Source organism: Echinococcus granulosus (assembly GCF_000524195.1).
Source record: "Echinococcus granulosus chromosome Unknown EG_S00010, whole genome shotgun sequence".
Taxonomy (NCBI): domain Eukaryota; kingdom Metazoa; phylum Platyhelminthes; class Cestoda; order Cyclophyllidea; family Taeniidae; genus Echinococcus; species Echinococcus granulosus.
In genome coordinates, this window is record NW_020170390.1 from 284,802 (window position 1) to 300,604 (window position 15,803).

Below are 15,803 nucleotides of genomic sequence, written 5' to 3' on the forward strand. Positions count from 1 at the left end.
GAAAGGGATAAACTTTGAATAACACTGACCATGAGTCCTCGAAGTATCTATGCATTCCAAATTTTCTTTGAGATCCACCCGGGCGACGTGTAGATTAGAAGGAAGATGATCAGCAATAGGAGAAAGGCGATCAAGATCTTAATGAGGATCCACTTCAGTTTGTATTTGATCAAGTAACGAATGGTGTTGAGCGGGCCGAAGAAACTCATAAAAGAGCTGTCTGGGCGGCTAGAAAATTGCAATGAAAGACGTTCATTGGAAACCTCTCGCCCATAATGGAAGTACTTTTCTGGTTTGGCGAATCGAGCCAGGAGGAACTTATGCTCGAATACAGAAAGTAATCACTAGTAAAACTACCTGACGTATGGGTTACAGCTAACTGTAGATAAAAGACTACGCGGTCATAATTTAAACGAATCATTTGAAGTTTCTTCTGTCCCGCAGAAAAGACTCAAATGGGTACTTTTATTTGAAGAATTGTCAACTTCACGTACTCAGGCTGTGGGAGTGCCTCAGGCTCCTCATGACCCTTGCCAACAGGAGAGGCTTCAGCGTCCTGCCCTGAGACCAGATGCAGCTCCACCTCAACTTTACCCTAAGTTGGAAGTCTTGTGTGATTATGATAGTCAGATAATTGGCACCATATTCAATCCACAGATGCTGTCTATACGAATTATTAACAAGGCAAAAACGAATACGAACTATTTTGCAACCACTTAACAATAAACCCTTTTTAATCAACATGCATTGTTCACATTCATCAGCACTTGGAAGCGAAGAAGCATACCTGGACGACGTCTACCCCCTCATCCTCGTCGTGAATGACAAGTGGCCACCAACCGCGAATTTGCTTATTTTCGAACAACGACAGCGTAGGGCAACTCTCCTCCAACTGGTGTAAGCCACAGGTCGCTGGCGTCTTTGCTGGTCTTGGCATTCGGGATAGTTTTAGAGCAATCGATCCTATTTGTTCAGTTCGACACAATGGACAAATTAGTAATCACGTCAAATACCGAACACAATGATGCGCACCGCTACTCGCACCCTCGACCAACATAATAATTGTCTCCAAACGGGGGCGACACTACAGGACTGGATATTGTAAAGCACTTTCTGACGAAGCATTAACATAAATGCTTGCATTCAAGCGATGAAGATGTGCAATAATGAGCAGTACTTTTAAGCTCAAGCTAGTGCTTTGCAGTGGGGACCTCAAGTTATAAGTAAAGTAAATCACGGCATTTTCGTGCATCCATGGAGGCTATTCGTCTTCCCAACATTAAAAACATAGACATGCAAATAAGAAGTTTAGGCACTATGGTTCAAATGAAATGGCCTCATGAAGTTGAAAACAAAACTATTGTTCGTCTCAATCAAACAGGCTGTGATGGATTCATGTTCATCTGCACCCAACAGAGGTGATGAATCACGCTTACCCAAGAACTTGTCACTTCGAACAAGTTCATTATCCCACACTTGGAGAGTGAGGTCACAGGGCATTTTAACCTCGGCGGGATCGATATCAAAGGCTTTTTTCCGTGCAAAGACTATTCTGTCTTCGTATCGCATATAATTGAAGGGGAAAACAAAACGCCAGTTAAAGTTGCCTTCACCCGAGAGAGATCTGAAAGAAGAAGAAGGGATTTTCAATTGACTGCTACCACAGTTCAATGTCAAAACAGATCTTTCGACTAGTTTGAACATTACAAGACTCGATTCTCTTTGTTCCAATTGCCTAAGGAGAACAATGCGCATTGTATTATGCTACAGCTAATCGTCTGGAAATGAATAAACTCAGTGCATACGGGAGACCTATCCCTCGACTGATCAAAGTATGCTAAATGTAATCAGCTTCCAGCTCAAATTACCTGTAGTGTACATCAGTCTTCTGGTCATCCTCTCCAACACCTAGCATCCATCCACGCACGTAAATGTCCGCGCTCTTCTCATTGGAGAACAGCGAGGTGTCATTGAGGACAACCTGAATCAAAAAGGCCATATATATTAAACAATGACAAAACTGCAAAGTCCTATCCGTCCTGTAGGAAACACCGCATACAATTATAAGGAATAGGCAGCAGCAGAACTTCCCCGTGTAATCCACTTTTTTGGCACCAAGTGATTTCAACCCCCTTATATTCACACTATTTTAATGTGGTGTGAATCGTGGGGGGTCAGGTCAAATTAGGTTAACGAATTACTGAAGGGCAGAGTAGTGGTTTAAGTACACCACCACTGTAAAGCGTAATTTCCATTATTTAACTCCTCGATTTAAACAGTCAGGCCTTTAAGCCAATTCACGAGAATCGAACGCGTTACTGGTACTTTCAAACGAACAACGAACATTGCATATGTAAACAGATGTAAAGGAATGCATTACTCCCGGCTAAATGGCTTGTATGATGCAGCGACGTGTGCATAAAGGTTAGAGGACACTGACCTCAGCGGTATTGTAGATGATGCACCTGAGTTCCCAAGGCTCGGGAGTTCGGGGTGTCACATCAATTGGTGGTGGTGGTTTCCCTTCATCACGATCAAACATGTCGACCCACATCATCAGACGGCCCTGCTCCAGGCTACCCTTCTCCGGATGCAAGAGTCGCCGCACCTCCACGTGCTCCGGCACCAGCACAGTCCCCCCGGGCACCTCGTCCCAGTGGTTCAATGCGGCCAGGGCCAGGGGTTCGTTTGATTTCTTTGTTGACTCTGTTTAGATAAGCGAAATAACGGTTCATATTTCCATTCTGTTCCGGTGTACTCTTAAAGCGTGGATCCATTTCAAAGACAATGGGTGTAATAAAACATTTTTACAACAAACTCACCTGTCTCATCTACAATGGTGGTATCTGCATAGAATTCCTTTCCTCCAACTTTAACGGTGTTGTCAATCTGTGTGTAGACGGGCGGAGGAAGACCGCTCTTTTGGCACAAATCGGAAAGGATTTCGGTGGGGAGTTTATTGTCTCTCCACTGTGCGTAGCTGTGACTATAGGCGCAAAAATTGCAAGTTTTCATAAACACATCTTAAACTACATGCAACCATTTTATAAGCGCCATCAGCGGCTATGGCATTGTCGAATCTTATCCTGTTTGCTCCTGATTAAGGCGTTCATTAATTGGAAGTATTGAAGTACACAATTTGAGCATTTTGTGATTTTTCAAAAGGACCTCAGTTTGCAGATTTTGGGGCCAAGATCCAGAGCGATTGTAGCTTACCTGTAGTAGGTCTGTGCAAGACCACAAGTGGCTCTGTGGGGACTGTAGAACCGGCTCTCAAGGTCGATTACGGTTTGACCAATCACATCGTCAGAGCCAAGAATATCATGGTCCATCACCTATAATTACAGAATGAGATGCTGGTGTTTCCCAATTCCGACCTGAATTCTCGGTTGCCCTAGGGCTACGATTTCAGTCTGCGTTTTATGTAACACGGAGTCTGCGATTCGATAAATTCGAGAACACGATTTTTCCTAAAAGCTAAACTAAACGGAACCATATAGAACTTATTTCTAAAGGATGCAATTGTATGTACACAAACCGTGAATTTTTAGATGAGCGTGATGAAGAAAGGACCTGGCTAGTTTATCTACACAAAAGCACTATTGTTCGGTTTAAAATATTCACGGTTTTCGTAAAGTTAAATAAAATGTAGCAAAATATGGGCCAAATGAACCAGCCTTTGTGTTAAAAAATTACGCTTTATTTTGGTTACTGTAATTGAATAGTTCTCAATGACGGGTATTGACATACCTCTATGTGAAGGATGGTGGTCGTCGGGAATTCTACTTCAAATTGAAACATTTTGCCGAAAGTTGGACGCAGGGTCTTGGGAATGTAGTTGGATTTTTCATTAAATACTTCTTTCCCCATACTAACAATGAGGTAAGGATCCGCAAGACCTGTGGGATCTGCCGGGTGTAGATTGAAGGCCTAATGTAAAAACAAGGAAATATTTCAAGTGTTATAGATTGGGCCTTGGTTTAAATAAAATTTGAACCTACCCGAATAATGTAGCATCGAACCAGAACTCGCCAGCGGGTTCGCTGTGGGAGTATCGAGAAGGAATGTAACTCTTCGACAGATTCTGGAGGATCAGCATCTTCAGGAATAGGGTAGAGTTTGAGGTTACCCTGTGGGTGGAGGAAAAACACAGTGATGATGATAGTAAGCTAGTTATCAGCAAGTTGAGCACAAAACCAAAATAATGTGTTAATTTAAAATAATTCCCCAGGAATCTAAATCTAATAATGTTCAAACGATTAATCATTGTGAAACAGCAATAAATTATATCTGATGGAGCATAAAATTTCAGCTCAAAATGAGATGCCGAGTACCGCTCCACAGTGAATTACGAAGGGTCAGGAGCAGCGGGTAAGACGGGTGCTGAACAAACCTTGAAATAGCCCACAGCACGTTCTTCCGCAGTCATATCATCGTCATCCTGTTTTCCACGGAAAAGTTTAAAATTCCGGATGGGTGAACAAAAGCCTTGGAAATCTGGAACTTCCTCTAATTCCGATGAATATATCTACAATGAAGTAACGGGTGTAATATTGCATTATTTATTTTTAATTTAGCTGCAAATTTAAATATGTAAGCTTCCGTAAACATTGAAAAGGTTCATGAGTAAGGAGGTGGATTTGATAAAGTATTAATAATTACGAGGTATACAACAGTGGAAGAAATAGAGAGAGCGAAGAGAGTGAGACCATAAGCAATATATGTTTGATAGTAAGGGGACATCACGAATAGATGTCGAAAGATATATCAAAGATCAATGGAATATAACAGTTCAAACAACAATGCCATTTCTGAAGAGGATTAGTAACTGAAGACTGCATATAGAAAAGTCTATAATATACGTGGTCAATGCCAGAATGTCAGTTAGTTCAGGCGTATAAGGGGAGGGATCAGCGGAGAGGTTAGATGAGTGGCCTTTCTCACCTTGATGCGTTCAATTAGGCTTGTGTCAATTCCAGCACTGGTAATGATAAGGTCATCTTGCACTTCTTTCAGGAATGCTTTCTTTGCATCTCCACGCTGTAAAAGGAAGAATTGAAACAGTCCAAAAGAAGCTTAAAATACTTTTGATGGAACTAGCTTGAACATCTGGAACTATGTCTCCTGTCAGATCGACATTCATTTCCGTTTTTCTTTTCAATCAAGAGATTAATTCACATTACAGCGATATTGTAGTAGACTATGCGTATGCCAAAAAGCCAAATTTGGCACGCTATTTATAAATATATAATTATTTTAGCCGTTACGACTCTGGAAATAGGATCTATTTATGATAAAGTGCAGCACTTTTCCAGAAAGGGCAAACGAAGACTTACTATCTTCAGAAGAAGTTTGGGTTCGCCTTTACCCCTCTTACTTTTCTTCGCTTTCTTCAATCTCTCCTTTTCTTTCTGCTTCTCGAATTTCTCAAGAGCTGTGAGCTCTTTCTTAGGCTTTAACCGGAAAAATTTGCGGATTTGGTTACGACGAGACTTTCGACCACCCTGGACCACAACTTCGTCTGGAATTTCGGCTACAACTTCTTCCTCTGTAAATATAAGACAAACGGATTATAAACACCATTCGTAATTATGTTCAAATGCTAGGATTATGTAAAACTCCATTCACTCCTACCCATGCCGATATCTTCTGGCAGGAGCTCCACTTTCTCCAAGTTGTCATCAAAACGTGAGTCCGCCTCCTCTATATCGTCATCGGCTGCAGACTGTAAGGGGATTGTTGATAGTGAGAGTAACGAATAACTGCTGCATGTTCACACGGTGTAAAACACAAAATCCAGAAATCACAGCAAATTCACTCATTCAAGAATGATAAAAATAACATCCGCGAAGACGTGTCAAACGTGGCTGTGATTGGGGGCACGTGTGAATGCGTGTGATAGCAGTACATTGAATGCAGTCGAATGATGGGGAATCCGTGTATGAACGGTGAGAGGAAACTCACAGTAACGTCTTTGGTAGATACCATTGGGGTGGAATCCCTCCACTCCTTTCCTTTTGAAATGCGATGCATAGGACGGTAATCTTTACTACAAACCTGTACAAAGTGGAGGTATACACAGAGGGGCTTATATTCATTTTGCCCTTCACTTGTGTCATGGAGATAGGGATAACTATGCGTAAAATGGTCATTTCATTGTCTAATACACTTCCACACATAGAATATGAGATTGACCTCCACTAACCGCAGGGATCATCTGCTTGAAGTTCATTGATCTGTAAATCCGCGTAGCACTGAATGCATTGCTGACAGAGATCACAATTGTAGGGTCAGCAGTAGTGGCCTATGTTTTGGACATGTTGCTGTCATGTCCAAAATTACAATCCGATATTTTCAGAACCTTGTGTTAGGTTTATTCTAAGAAAGCATATCTGGATGTTCAGATCGCAAAGTGACACCTTAATGGTCGAATCAAAGAATCCTACTAACACTATGTATGGTTAACCTGCAGACGTAATTCAATTAATCGCAAATTCAAAAATAAAATCATTCACCTTTGGTTATACACCATCAATGACTAGGATCTAAGAGAATTTTATATCAGATTTGTATCATTTCCGTCCTTATTAATTTCGGGGGGGAAATCGGTTACTTTATTATCTTTCGACCAAAATGTACAATGAAATTTTTATGTTTAGGGATATTTAATTACGTGGTAATGATAAAGAAGCAGTGAATCCATTACCACAGCACACGGGGAACAATTCATCAAAACGGCACAACCTACCTCCAGGAAAGCCTATTGGTAATGCAAGCACGCCAATTTGGTTGACTGTGAATATGCCCTTTTGCTGGCGTTCAAACTTTTACTTTAGTTCAAAAGTAAGCACACAAAAGAACCCTTTAAAAGTAGTTTCAATAATCAGATTTTCTAATTCTTAAGATGTTTGACTACGTCTAGAGAGATGGCCTTTATTCTCCTAACGATACAATCAATTATCAGATGACCGCTGAAACGTTACACAAATCACTCAAGCAAGCACGAATCGCTGATGCTATTTTGGAGCCACTTTGAGTGGATATAAAGTTAACTGGAAACTTGACTAAGGGTGGACCACTAGTATGCTCAATAACTTGCAAACATTCCCTTAGTCTTATTTAAAACGCCAATTGACACCACTAATGTAACCGAGATCAATTTCCACAACGAAAGTGATCACTTCAGTTTTGAGCTCTTTGCCGCATTTTGAGGTTCAGCTAGAATGCAGAAATTTTTTACGCTTTGGTTTTAAAGAGGATTGACTACTGTGAACCTTTGTCAAGTCCGTATAAAATGGAGATAAGGTCATGTCCGTCATTTACTAATCTAGAAAGCCAAACTTAGCAAAGTGCTCTGAAATCATACAAAGATGTTGTGTTGCATAAGTATAGTAAAAAATAACCTTTGAAGTAGCAGACTGCTTTGTCATGACCCATTAAAATATTATCAAAGTAATGAATGCAGGCTTGATTATATTTTGATATCGGTTAATGCATGGTTAGGAGAGCCTAGTTGCAGCTAGTAATCGCACTTACGTCGTCGCCGATGTCAATGTCGTTCAAAGAGGCGAACAATCTCGACCACCAGTCGAGAGTGTTGAGCTGTTGCTTCGACAGTTTCGTCATAGGGTTAACAGGGAACGTCTAAATTTAAATCAACAGCAAATGTAACCTCGAAACTGAAGCAGACAATATGATAACCAACATCATTTTACCATAGAAAAAGAAGTGCAGAATTTGTTACAATTTGAAGTTTATGTGGCTGATAAATGGAATGAATGCATGTAAAGAATTCTTGAGCACGGAATCCAACTTTTTAGCATCAGTCAATGCAACATCCCCCCATGTTGTACTTGTAACTGTAAGTTAAGTTTACTTCTGTACCTTTCTAGTCGATTCAGTATTTATTCACTTACATAGCCACTTTTATACAAAATGAGTCAAAATCAAGGCTTCAGCCAGCAGGAAACTCACCTTGAGTCCAGCCTGGGGTACAACTTTCCCCAACGGTCCGTCATAGCCACCAAGTATGCTGGTAGCCTTTTTTGGAACGTTCTTTAGAATGGGATCGCGTTCAGTGTACATACCAGGATGAGTCTCAGTAGTAAGGGTCATGGTGGTAGAGGGCTTGCTCCTGGTTACGCTATCCTTTCGACTGTACTCATCCTCATCTTCATCATCTTCGTCGTCACCATTGCCACTGGCAGAGCTCCCTTGTGAGGGTTGTTGTGGAGCGCCGTAACGGCCCGCCTGCAGCATCGCTTCCTCCGCCGATCGCGTCTCCTCCGCGTCAGGATCACCCAAGCCCGCTAGCGCTTTCGAAAATATCGGCGCCTTCCCCTCCGGCTGCACTTCCGACTCTACCGGTGTGCTGCTTTCCTCGTACTCATCGTAGACAACTGGGTTGAAGGAGAGAAGAGGTAAAGTAAACTACTCAACCAAATTCTCAAATTCAAAAGACGTAAGATCTAATCCAATTAGACCACTCAGAAGCCCATGTATTTTGGATTATTCTATACAGCTAGTGTGTCTCCAGATTGAAGTATTATTTGGTGATAATATGCACTAGGTATTATTGAAACACCAAATTTCTCTAACATAACTGCAAATTTAAAGCCAGACATTAGCTTACACAATTCAGCCCAATAAAACTCCTTTTGAAAGAAACGAATGTGAAATGCTACACAGTGCAATGAAATGAGCCAGACTGACAGTGTGTTTCTCATAATTTACTTTTAGTTGTTTAAATTCATCGAAGCATATGTGGTGACTTGATTGTAGAGCTTAGCGCCTTGGACATCATTGACACATAAGTACTAGTTTTTTAACATATTCCCAATACTCATGAATACTTGTTTTGAAATACTGTATTGCTGATAAAAAATGCATACTCAGATCTTTTTTCTCGAAGAAGTCTGTAGGGTTTGGCAGAGTGCATAGCCCCACCGTTATAAAAACGCCAAACATTCTGTGGTCATGGCACATAACTGTAATTGGAGGCCAGAGCTTTTCATCCAATGGGAGGTACTAAAATATTTCAAATATAATACAAGTGGTTTTTGAATGGAATTAAGAAGAGACTGAATAGATCGAGTGATTAAGATGAAGTATGTGCTATTTATTGCAATATCTATAAAAGTGACATACGAAGTCATTTACAATGACGTACCAAATCAACGTATTTGAGACGTTTTTCGAAAAGTGGGTTAATCTTAGCACTGCGGAGAAGATCGGACACTACCTTCGTCCCGCCAACCTCAATTGTAATGACTGGTCGGTTGACAGGGAGTAGAAATTGCCTTCGCAACTCACGCACACCCCAAAAGACCTTTACAGAAGTATTTACAAATAAAGCATTGAAGGAAATAACTTCAGTCAGGCAACTGCGCAAGAGGGTTTTATCAACTTGCAAATCTTATCTGACGATTACATGAGGTAATAAAGCTGTCCAAAATCGATCTGAGTATAAGTTGACTCTTGCGCCAAAGTTCTCGAATTCAATTTATCCTTCTTGAAGTTAATTATCACACACTCACCACTTCAAGTCTGTATCTGCCGAGAGGAGGACGCACGTTTTCCGGTAGCCGCAGCGCATCATCTGCTCGCCATCGAACCAAATCAGCCGTAGCTAAGCCTACCTTAGCCTTCGTCTTCTTCTTCTTTCTTGTCGTGGTGGCTGTAGTGGCGAGGCTTCCAGAAGTGGAAGTGGACAGAAGACTGTACGAGTCATCTGCCTCCTCTATGGGTGCATCCAGCTGTGCCATTGCATCTTCGTCTAAAAGACGAGCTGCCTGCTGCATCTCATCGTCCCACTGTTCCCCATACTCCCCATAGTCGTCTGAGTCGTCAGAGAAGGGAATCCCACAAGCGGGACCCAAGAGCACGCGTTCGTTGAATCGACGGGTGAAATCAGCAAGGTCTTCAACAGTGGGGATCGCATCAATGTCATCCAAAGCATCGATCTAAATAATACGAATTAATATTAATGAGTCAGACAATTCGTGGAAATTTTGAAGGGGGAAGGTGTCGTAACATACTTTACTGCAGGTTTTCAGTCTACATTTCTATCGCTCGAACTAAGTTCGCCTGCTGTCTGGAGTAAAGTCATGATAATTCGACGAAAAAATTAATCCTATTGTTTACAATTCCGCTAGTTTTACTCAAGAAGAGTAAAGAGAGCTTACTTCACTGATTTTCTTCATATACGTTGAGAAACCATACGTTAAGATAGCACAAACAAAATCAATTCATTGATAGGCCCACTGCACCACTGTCTCAAAAGGGTGTGTACGTACCATGTGACATTCTCATGAATCTCTAAGCACAAGACTAAGCTAAGAATTTTTTAGAATGAAATGGTAGTGAATCTAGGTACCTCAATAAGGTCGAAACTGGCAAGCAGCTTTCCTGCAGTTGTTTGTCCACGGTAAATCTGCCACCACTGAAGTGGAGGCGGTTGATAATCGGCACCCTTGATGATGATATTGGGCTCGCAGAAACACCGACCCAGAAAATTGGAGGTTTTCTATAAAATTAGAGCCAATGAAAAAGCAACGCACTATTAAATCTAGAACAAGTCGGAATAAAGCGCCGTAAGTGGCTGCAGAGTAGCACAATAATCCCCAGATAAACAACAAAAATTGAGAATTCTTAATGAAAACGTTGTTGTTAGCTTTGTAACGAGTTCTGGGGATCCTAGTTTGGTAAACTGCTTTATACGGACCTGGCTTCCTTTAGGGTTTATGTCCTCCATAAGCTGAGAAGTTTACAGTGCTAAATGGCACTCCGACCAGGAGCCTTGAGAGGCGCGAATGACTAATTGGGAATAATGAGCTTCGGAAATAACGCATAAGTGTACACCTGAATTTCACGCGAAGATCATATTAACAAATGCGATTAACTTTAGCAGTTTATACTTCTGCAGGGGTGACACGGCTTTCTGACTATGTTCTCAGCCTCTCACTTCGCCTCCAAACTGGTCGCAAACCAACCTTCTAAGCTAGTACCCCTTTTTACTTCGTCAAGGTTGACTCGGGATGCTAAATGTTGTTTGTGATAGGACGTTGATGCAAACTCCATTTGAATCCTGGTTAAGGATAGATAGCGACAACTTTTACGGCTAAAAGTGACCTCATAGCGCATTAAATCCCCAAACAAATGTGACTACCTGTCTGTTATTTGCTATCAAATCAGTTACTACAAAATGCCTATTAATTTATGCTTACTGCTTTAATATTACTAGTTCACCTACACACAATTATTATAACTAGTGTGGCTAGGAAATACAATTGATTGTGAATGATGCTCGTGATCATTTTGCTGAAGAAATGTTGACTTTAGTTGATTTTTAAAGCTTAATAAATGGAATGGGCAAAATGGGTGTGTTAAGTAGCCAAAAAATGCAAGTGCTACGTTATATAAATGTTATTGGCACCGAAAGAGGTTATGCAAGACTGTTACTGATGCTCAACTCTCAGGTGTATGAGGCCAATGTTTAGTGTTTTAGCATTAGTTATTGGCAAATTTCTAACCGCAGAATCCGCTTTCTTTGATTTCTGTTAAAATTCAAAAAGAAGCATGTTTAGTGAAAGCAAAAGCACTTGCATCACCTCACTGCTACATGGATACATGATGCATCCGGTTGGTTGATAGGCAAATGGAGATTAAGTTTAGATGCACAACTAATGTAGCAAGCTAAATGCGCACCCAAGAGATGGCAAGTGTGAAGGAAAAGTGGAGATGGCCATTTGTGTTCATTTTGTGTGGATTCAAATCCCAATTTTGTTAGCCTGAGGTTGATAACCAAGAGTGTAATGTTTTTTGTCTTCGATGCACATGCACGGTCACAATGAAATTTAGTTATGAAATGATGAGGCATGAAAATGCATAGGATGGAAAGTTTGATAATATGAATAAAACTGCTTGAAAATCTGATCTGCTCAATATTAGGGTTAATGTGAAAAAAAAAGCGTTTCAATCCTAGATGCATAAAATTTATGGAGCAATGATTTTGGATTTACTGATCTTTATGTTAGCAGAACACATGAACGATTCTACGCAAATTTTAGTTACCAATTGATAAAGAAATTCTATGTAATTGTGTCGGAAGCTGAGTATTTGTCTTCCTTACAGGCTATAATGGGCAGGAACTAGAACCTTTATTAGCAGCTATTTTCTCAAGCTCCCGTTTAGCTACGATTGGACATGAGGTGAAAAAGTTTCCAGTTTCGTGATAATGCAAAGGATTGACTGGGTTTTGTGTATTATGCCTCAAAAACTGAAGGATTTGCTAAAGAAAATGTGTACCGATGAATAAAGCAACATGGAAACGGAAATTTTTACAATTTAAAGTAGTTGAAATAAACTGTGCTGTGAAGAGGTGGGGGTGAAACATGCCCATATTTTACTGCAACATGAAGCAAAACTTGCCACATTACCACGAGCTAAAATAGGAGGTAAGAGACATGCCTTTAGAATAAATAAGGACTAAGTGTAAACACGATGCGTAATTACCAAGATATTCGCTATTTTAGAATAAAACAGTCATTTGGATATCAAAATCTGCCAGATGACATGATCCTCTGTCAACATTAATTAACGATAACTCTGACTTCTTTCCACGAAATGTCGCGCTGCTTCAGTGCTCAAATTACAGTGGTACATGGAGCGGTATGTTCTGCAAGAGCTTGCTGATTTCACCTAGCATTATGAAAGTTGGTAAAATAACGGCTTCACCACACTCAAAGCCAACTTGCCAAGAGCGTGTCATGTTTCGATGGCACTACTTTACTAGTTATTGTTTGAACCCACGTGGTTCCTTCATTTACCGGTTTGACTGGCGTATAATAGTTAGTGCAATAAGACAGTCACATATTTTCTCCAAAGTAAACAGTGACGTAATTCAAATAGATAGAGCTATCACTTATCAACTGGCACATACAGGTGCATCGACGTCGAAAAATTCCACGATAATTTGTGGTGGATTTGCCAGCACACTTTCCGGTTTGTGGTAGAAGGTGATATTGGTTTTGATGAGGGTGAGATCCCACAGAGGACTCATGGTATCGTAGATGGGGAAAGTCTCCAGCATCTCGTCATTTATTAGGACCCGTGCCATCGGATCGGAGAAACCGGTTTTATTGGATGCTAGTAGATTCTTCGCCAGGTAGAGGTAGCACCGCAGCTCAAATTTGCTCGAATCTGGAATAGAAACAGTAAATCTATCAAAAGAAAAAACGCATATTTCGTAGTTTTTAGCAAAGTGTAGTTATATACTTTGCAATATCATTAAAGATTAAAGAAAAACATTTTAAAATTAATAGAATATAAGGATGCACGAATTTTTTTACTTTATGGGTCAGTCCATAAAAAAGTTCTTAGAATTATTCTGAGAGTGTTTCATAAAGAACCATAAATGTACTCAAACTATTAATCGTTCACAAATAATAGTGGCATTAGTCGCCTTAAAAATGGCGACACCTGTGGAATTTTAAATCTGCCATCGGACCTTACCAACATAAATGAGTGATTTTGGAGGATCGACTCCAGACACACACTCAGGATCATATCCTTCTGGTAGTCCCCTCTTGTAAGCCAGATAGTCCTTCACGAGACCCAACCAGGTATACATTCGCAGTTGACATTGAATACGCCAGCCCTTTTCTCCCACTCCTTCATGTCCAGGTTTCTATAGTGGACAAGTGCAGAAAACAACAGATGCCGTGACTATCTTAAATAAAGACTTTGAAGGTCGCCTTTGGCGCCCACTTACTCGCACAAAGTGAGTTGTCACTTGCGACGCAAGTTTTCCTCGTTCCTCATCCGACGCTGAGTAGTAGATATCACGAGCCGGAATTCGAACAAATCCAATTCGCTTATTGTCCAAAACCATCGAGACGAAGACGTCTGGTAAGCCGTGTTGTGGCTAAATATGAAAAAAGCCCATTCTTACACATCCTTAAACTGTATACAAATCCTATTCGATTTTTACAATATTTAGATGATAATTGGTAACTTTCAAAAGAGCAGCCTTATTCGGAACTTGTCTCAAATATGCGCTATTAGGGCTTGAATTCTACCGCAGAAACTCTGCAACAACCTCCTCTCTATCCCTCCAAATAGCTACAGAACAGAAGTAAACTGCAATGAAACTTTGGGAACTTCCTACTATCACCCTTCTCTACAAAATAGCCTGAAAGCGAAGACTGAGAGGCGTTTGGAACGTACACAATCCATGAGCTCGCTCAAACGTTTGATCACTGCATTGGCCTCCCGAATGGCCTCGTAGAGGTTGGCGCCGGTGAGTTTGCGTCCAAGGCGTTTGAGAAGGATCTCGATACGTAGTAGGTCGGCGCGTACTCGGCGCTGATAGCTGAGATCGAGCAACGTTTTAGGCGCAGTACCCCGACAAGAGCGCACATCGTTTGCGGCCTTTCGGAAGATACGACTCTTGTAGAGGAGGATTTGCCGCATTCGGTGGCGTGCCGATCCTGGCTTTCGGCGCTGGAGCAGGTAGTAAATCTGATCCATTGCAAACGTCTGCAAAATACCATAACAAATATTAGAAAAGGATAACAGCATTCAACTTGTAAGAGACAAGAAATTCACACTTAAATCCAAGACATGTTCTAATGCAAAAAAATTTAATCTTAATTAACAACCCTAACCTCTAAGTCTATCTAATGTGGACAATGCATTAAGTAATGAGAAGAGTAAGTAGCAGCTTTGTATTTAACAGAATAATGCAACAATTTCACAAGTTGTTAAGCTAGTTGGTTAAGAAGAGAACTGGGCATGAGTAGTGAAATTCAAAATAATAACAAAGTGACACCGCATGCAGACCGACAATATAGGCCTTCTGCTGAAATTTTGAAGGTATTAAAAGGTGCTAAACTTTTTAAAAACTTTACGCTACGTACTGCTAGCAGCGCAAAGCCAACAAGAAAAACTCCAATCAACGTGTATTTGTCTCTAGCTTCACAAATGAAAGTTGGGACAATATCCCCAAAAGAAGGGAAGAGTAAATTTCCCGATTTTAACTCAGTTGCAAAGTATTTGACCAGCTCAGGATTAAAGATTCATTGAGCTATGAACTCATATAATTTAACCGCGAAATACAATATATCGTCCAACTTTTTATTGAACTAGCAAATGGATTCCAATGAAAGCAAGTTGGAAGTAAGAACTCACAAATTCCGTTTTGATCTTCTCGATAATATTGGGGATGCACATTCTCAAACGATGATCTTCGAATTCACTCAAAAGGTAGAGGCATGGCTGAACACCACCGAAATCCACATGATAATAAAGCCCATCGTCTGACTTCAGGTTCATCGGGTCGGTTAGACTGTGGTCCCACCGTACCTTCGCTCTCGTCTCCGACTTCGCTTTAAGAGAATTTCATTTACATTCAAGCATTAAAAAGCACCCTTCAATACGGGTTCCATACCAAGTAGTAGAGTGTTAAGTGGCAAAAATGCCTTCATTTTAGATCTGAGCTTTTATGATTAGCGGTTATTAAGGCGAAATTTTACTGTATTTACGAAACTAATAAATATTAAAGAATGCTTTTGATCCACACGTTAATATATCTACAGGCCCTAAACCACAGTTAAAACATCATACATCTCTTTGTCTGAATATTACATTTATATCTAGATCAAAATTCCCTAAATCTGTGTAAAAATAATTAATCAGGGTTCTTATTCAAATACATACTAGCGAGTTTCCTTGGGGTTTAAGGGGAGATGAATTAATTGCCCTGTTGTTGCTTTTGGGTAAAACTAAACGAGAATCCATGAAGA

The 15,803-nt window shown here is 40.5% G+C and overlaps 1 protein-coding gene across 1 annotated transcript in view; it reads right to left on the reverse strand. All coding sequences in view use genetic code 11, as the record gives it.

Moving 5' to 3' along the window:
* Positions 1-47: 47 nt before the first annotated feature.
* The window catches only part of EGR_02235 (Otoferlin), a gene marked incomplete at both ends in the record, with an annotated part of 24,034 nt that continues 8,278 nt past the window's right edge, over positions 48-15,803 (reverse strand). Inside the window, 25 exons of the mRNA XM_024491484.1 lie at positions 48-228; positions 495-595; positions 788-963; positions 1,437-1,624; positions 1,869-1,981; positions 2,441-2,706; positions 2,823-2,986; positions 3,217-3,335; positions 3,751-3,930; positions 4,002-4,130; positions 4,394-4,528; positions 4,945-5,040; positions 5,337-5,548; positions 5,635-5,725; positions 7,537-7,644; positions 7,975-8,399; positions 8,892-9,027; positions 9,170-9,328; positions 9,537-9,962; positions 10,376-10,525; positions 12,941-13,200; positions 13,513-13,687; positions 13,772-13,924; positions 14,206-14,538; positions 15,190-15,386. Coding sequence (XP_024353990.1) covers positions 48-228; positions 495-595; positions 788-963; positions 1,437-1,624; positions 1,869-1,981; positions 2,441-2,706; positions 2,823-2,986; positions 3,217-3,335; positions 3,751-3,930; positions 4,002-4,130; positions 4,394-4,528; positions 4,945-5,040; positions 5,337-5,548; positions 5,635-5,725; positions 7,537-7,644; positions 7,975-8,399; positions 8,892-9,027; positions 9,170-9,328; positions 9,537-9,962; positions 10,376-10,525; positions 12,941-13,200; positions 13,513-13,687; positions 13,772-13,924; positions 14,206-14,538; positions 15,190-15,386 — 4,673 coding nt within the window. The remainder of the gene's footprint in view (positions 229-494; positions 596-787; positions 964-1,436; positions 1,625-1,868; positions 1,982-2,440; positions 2,707-2,822; positions 2,987-3,216; positions 3,336-3,750; positions 3,931-4,001; positions 4,131-4,393; positions 4,529-4,944; positions 5,041-5,336; positions 5,549-5,634; positions 5,726-7,536; positions 7,645-7,974; positions 8,400-8,891; positions 9,028-9,169; positions 9,329-9,536; positions 9,963-10,375; positions 10,526-12,940; positions 13,201-13,512; positions 13,688-13,771; positions 13,925-14,205; positions 14,539-15,189; positions 15,387-15,803) is intronic.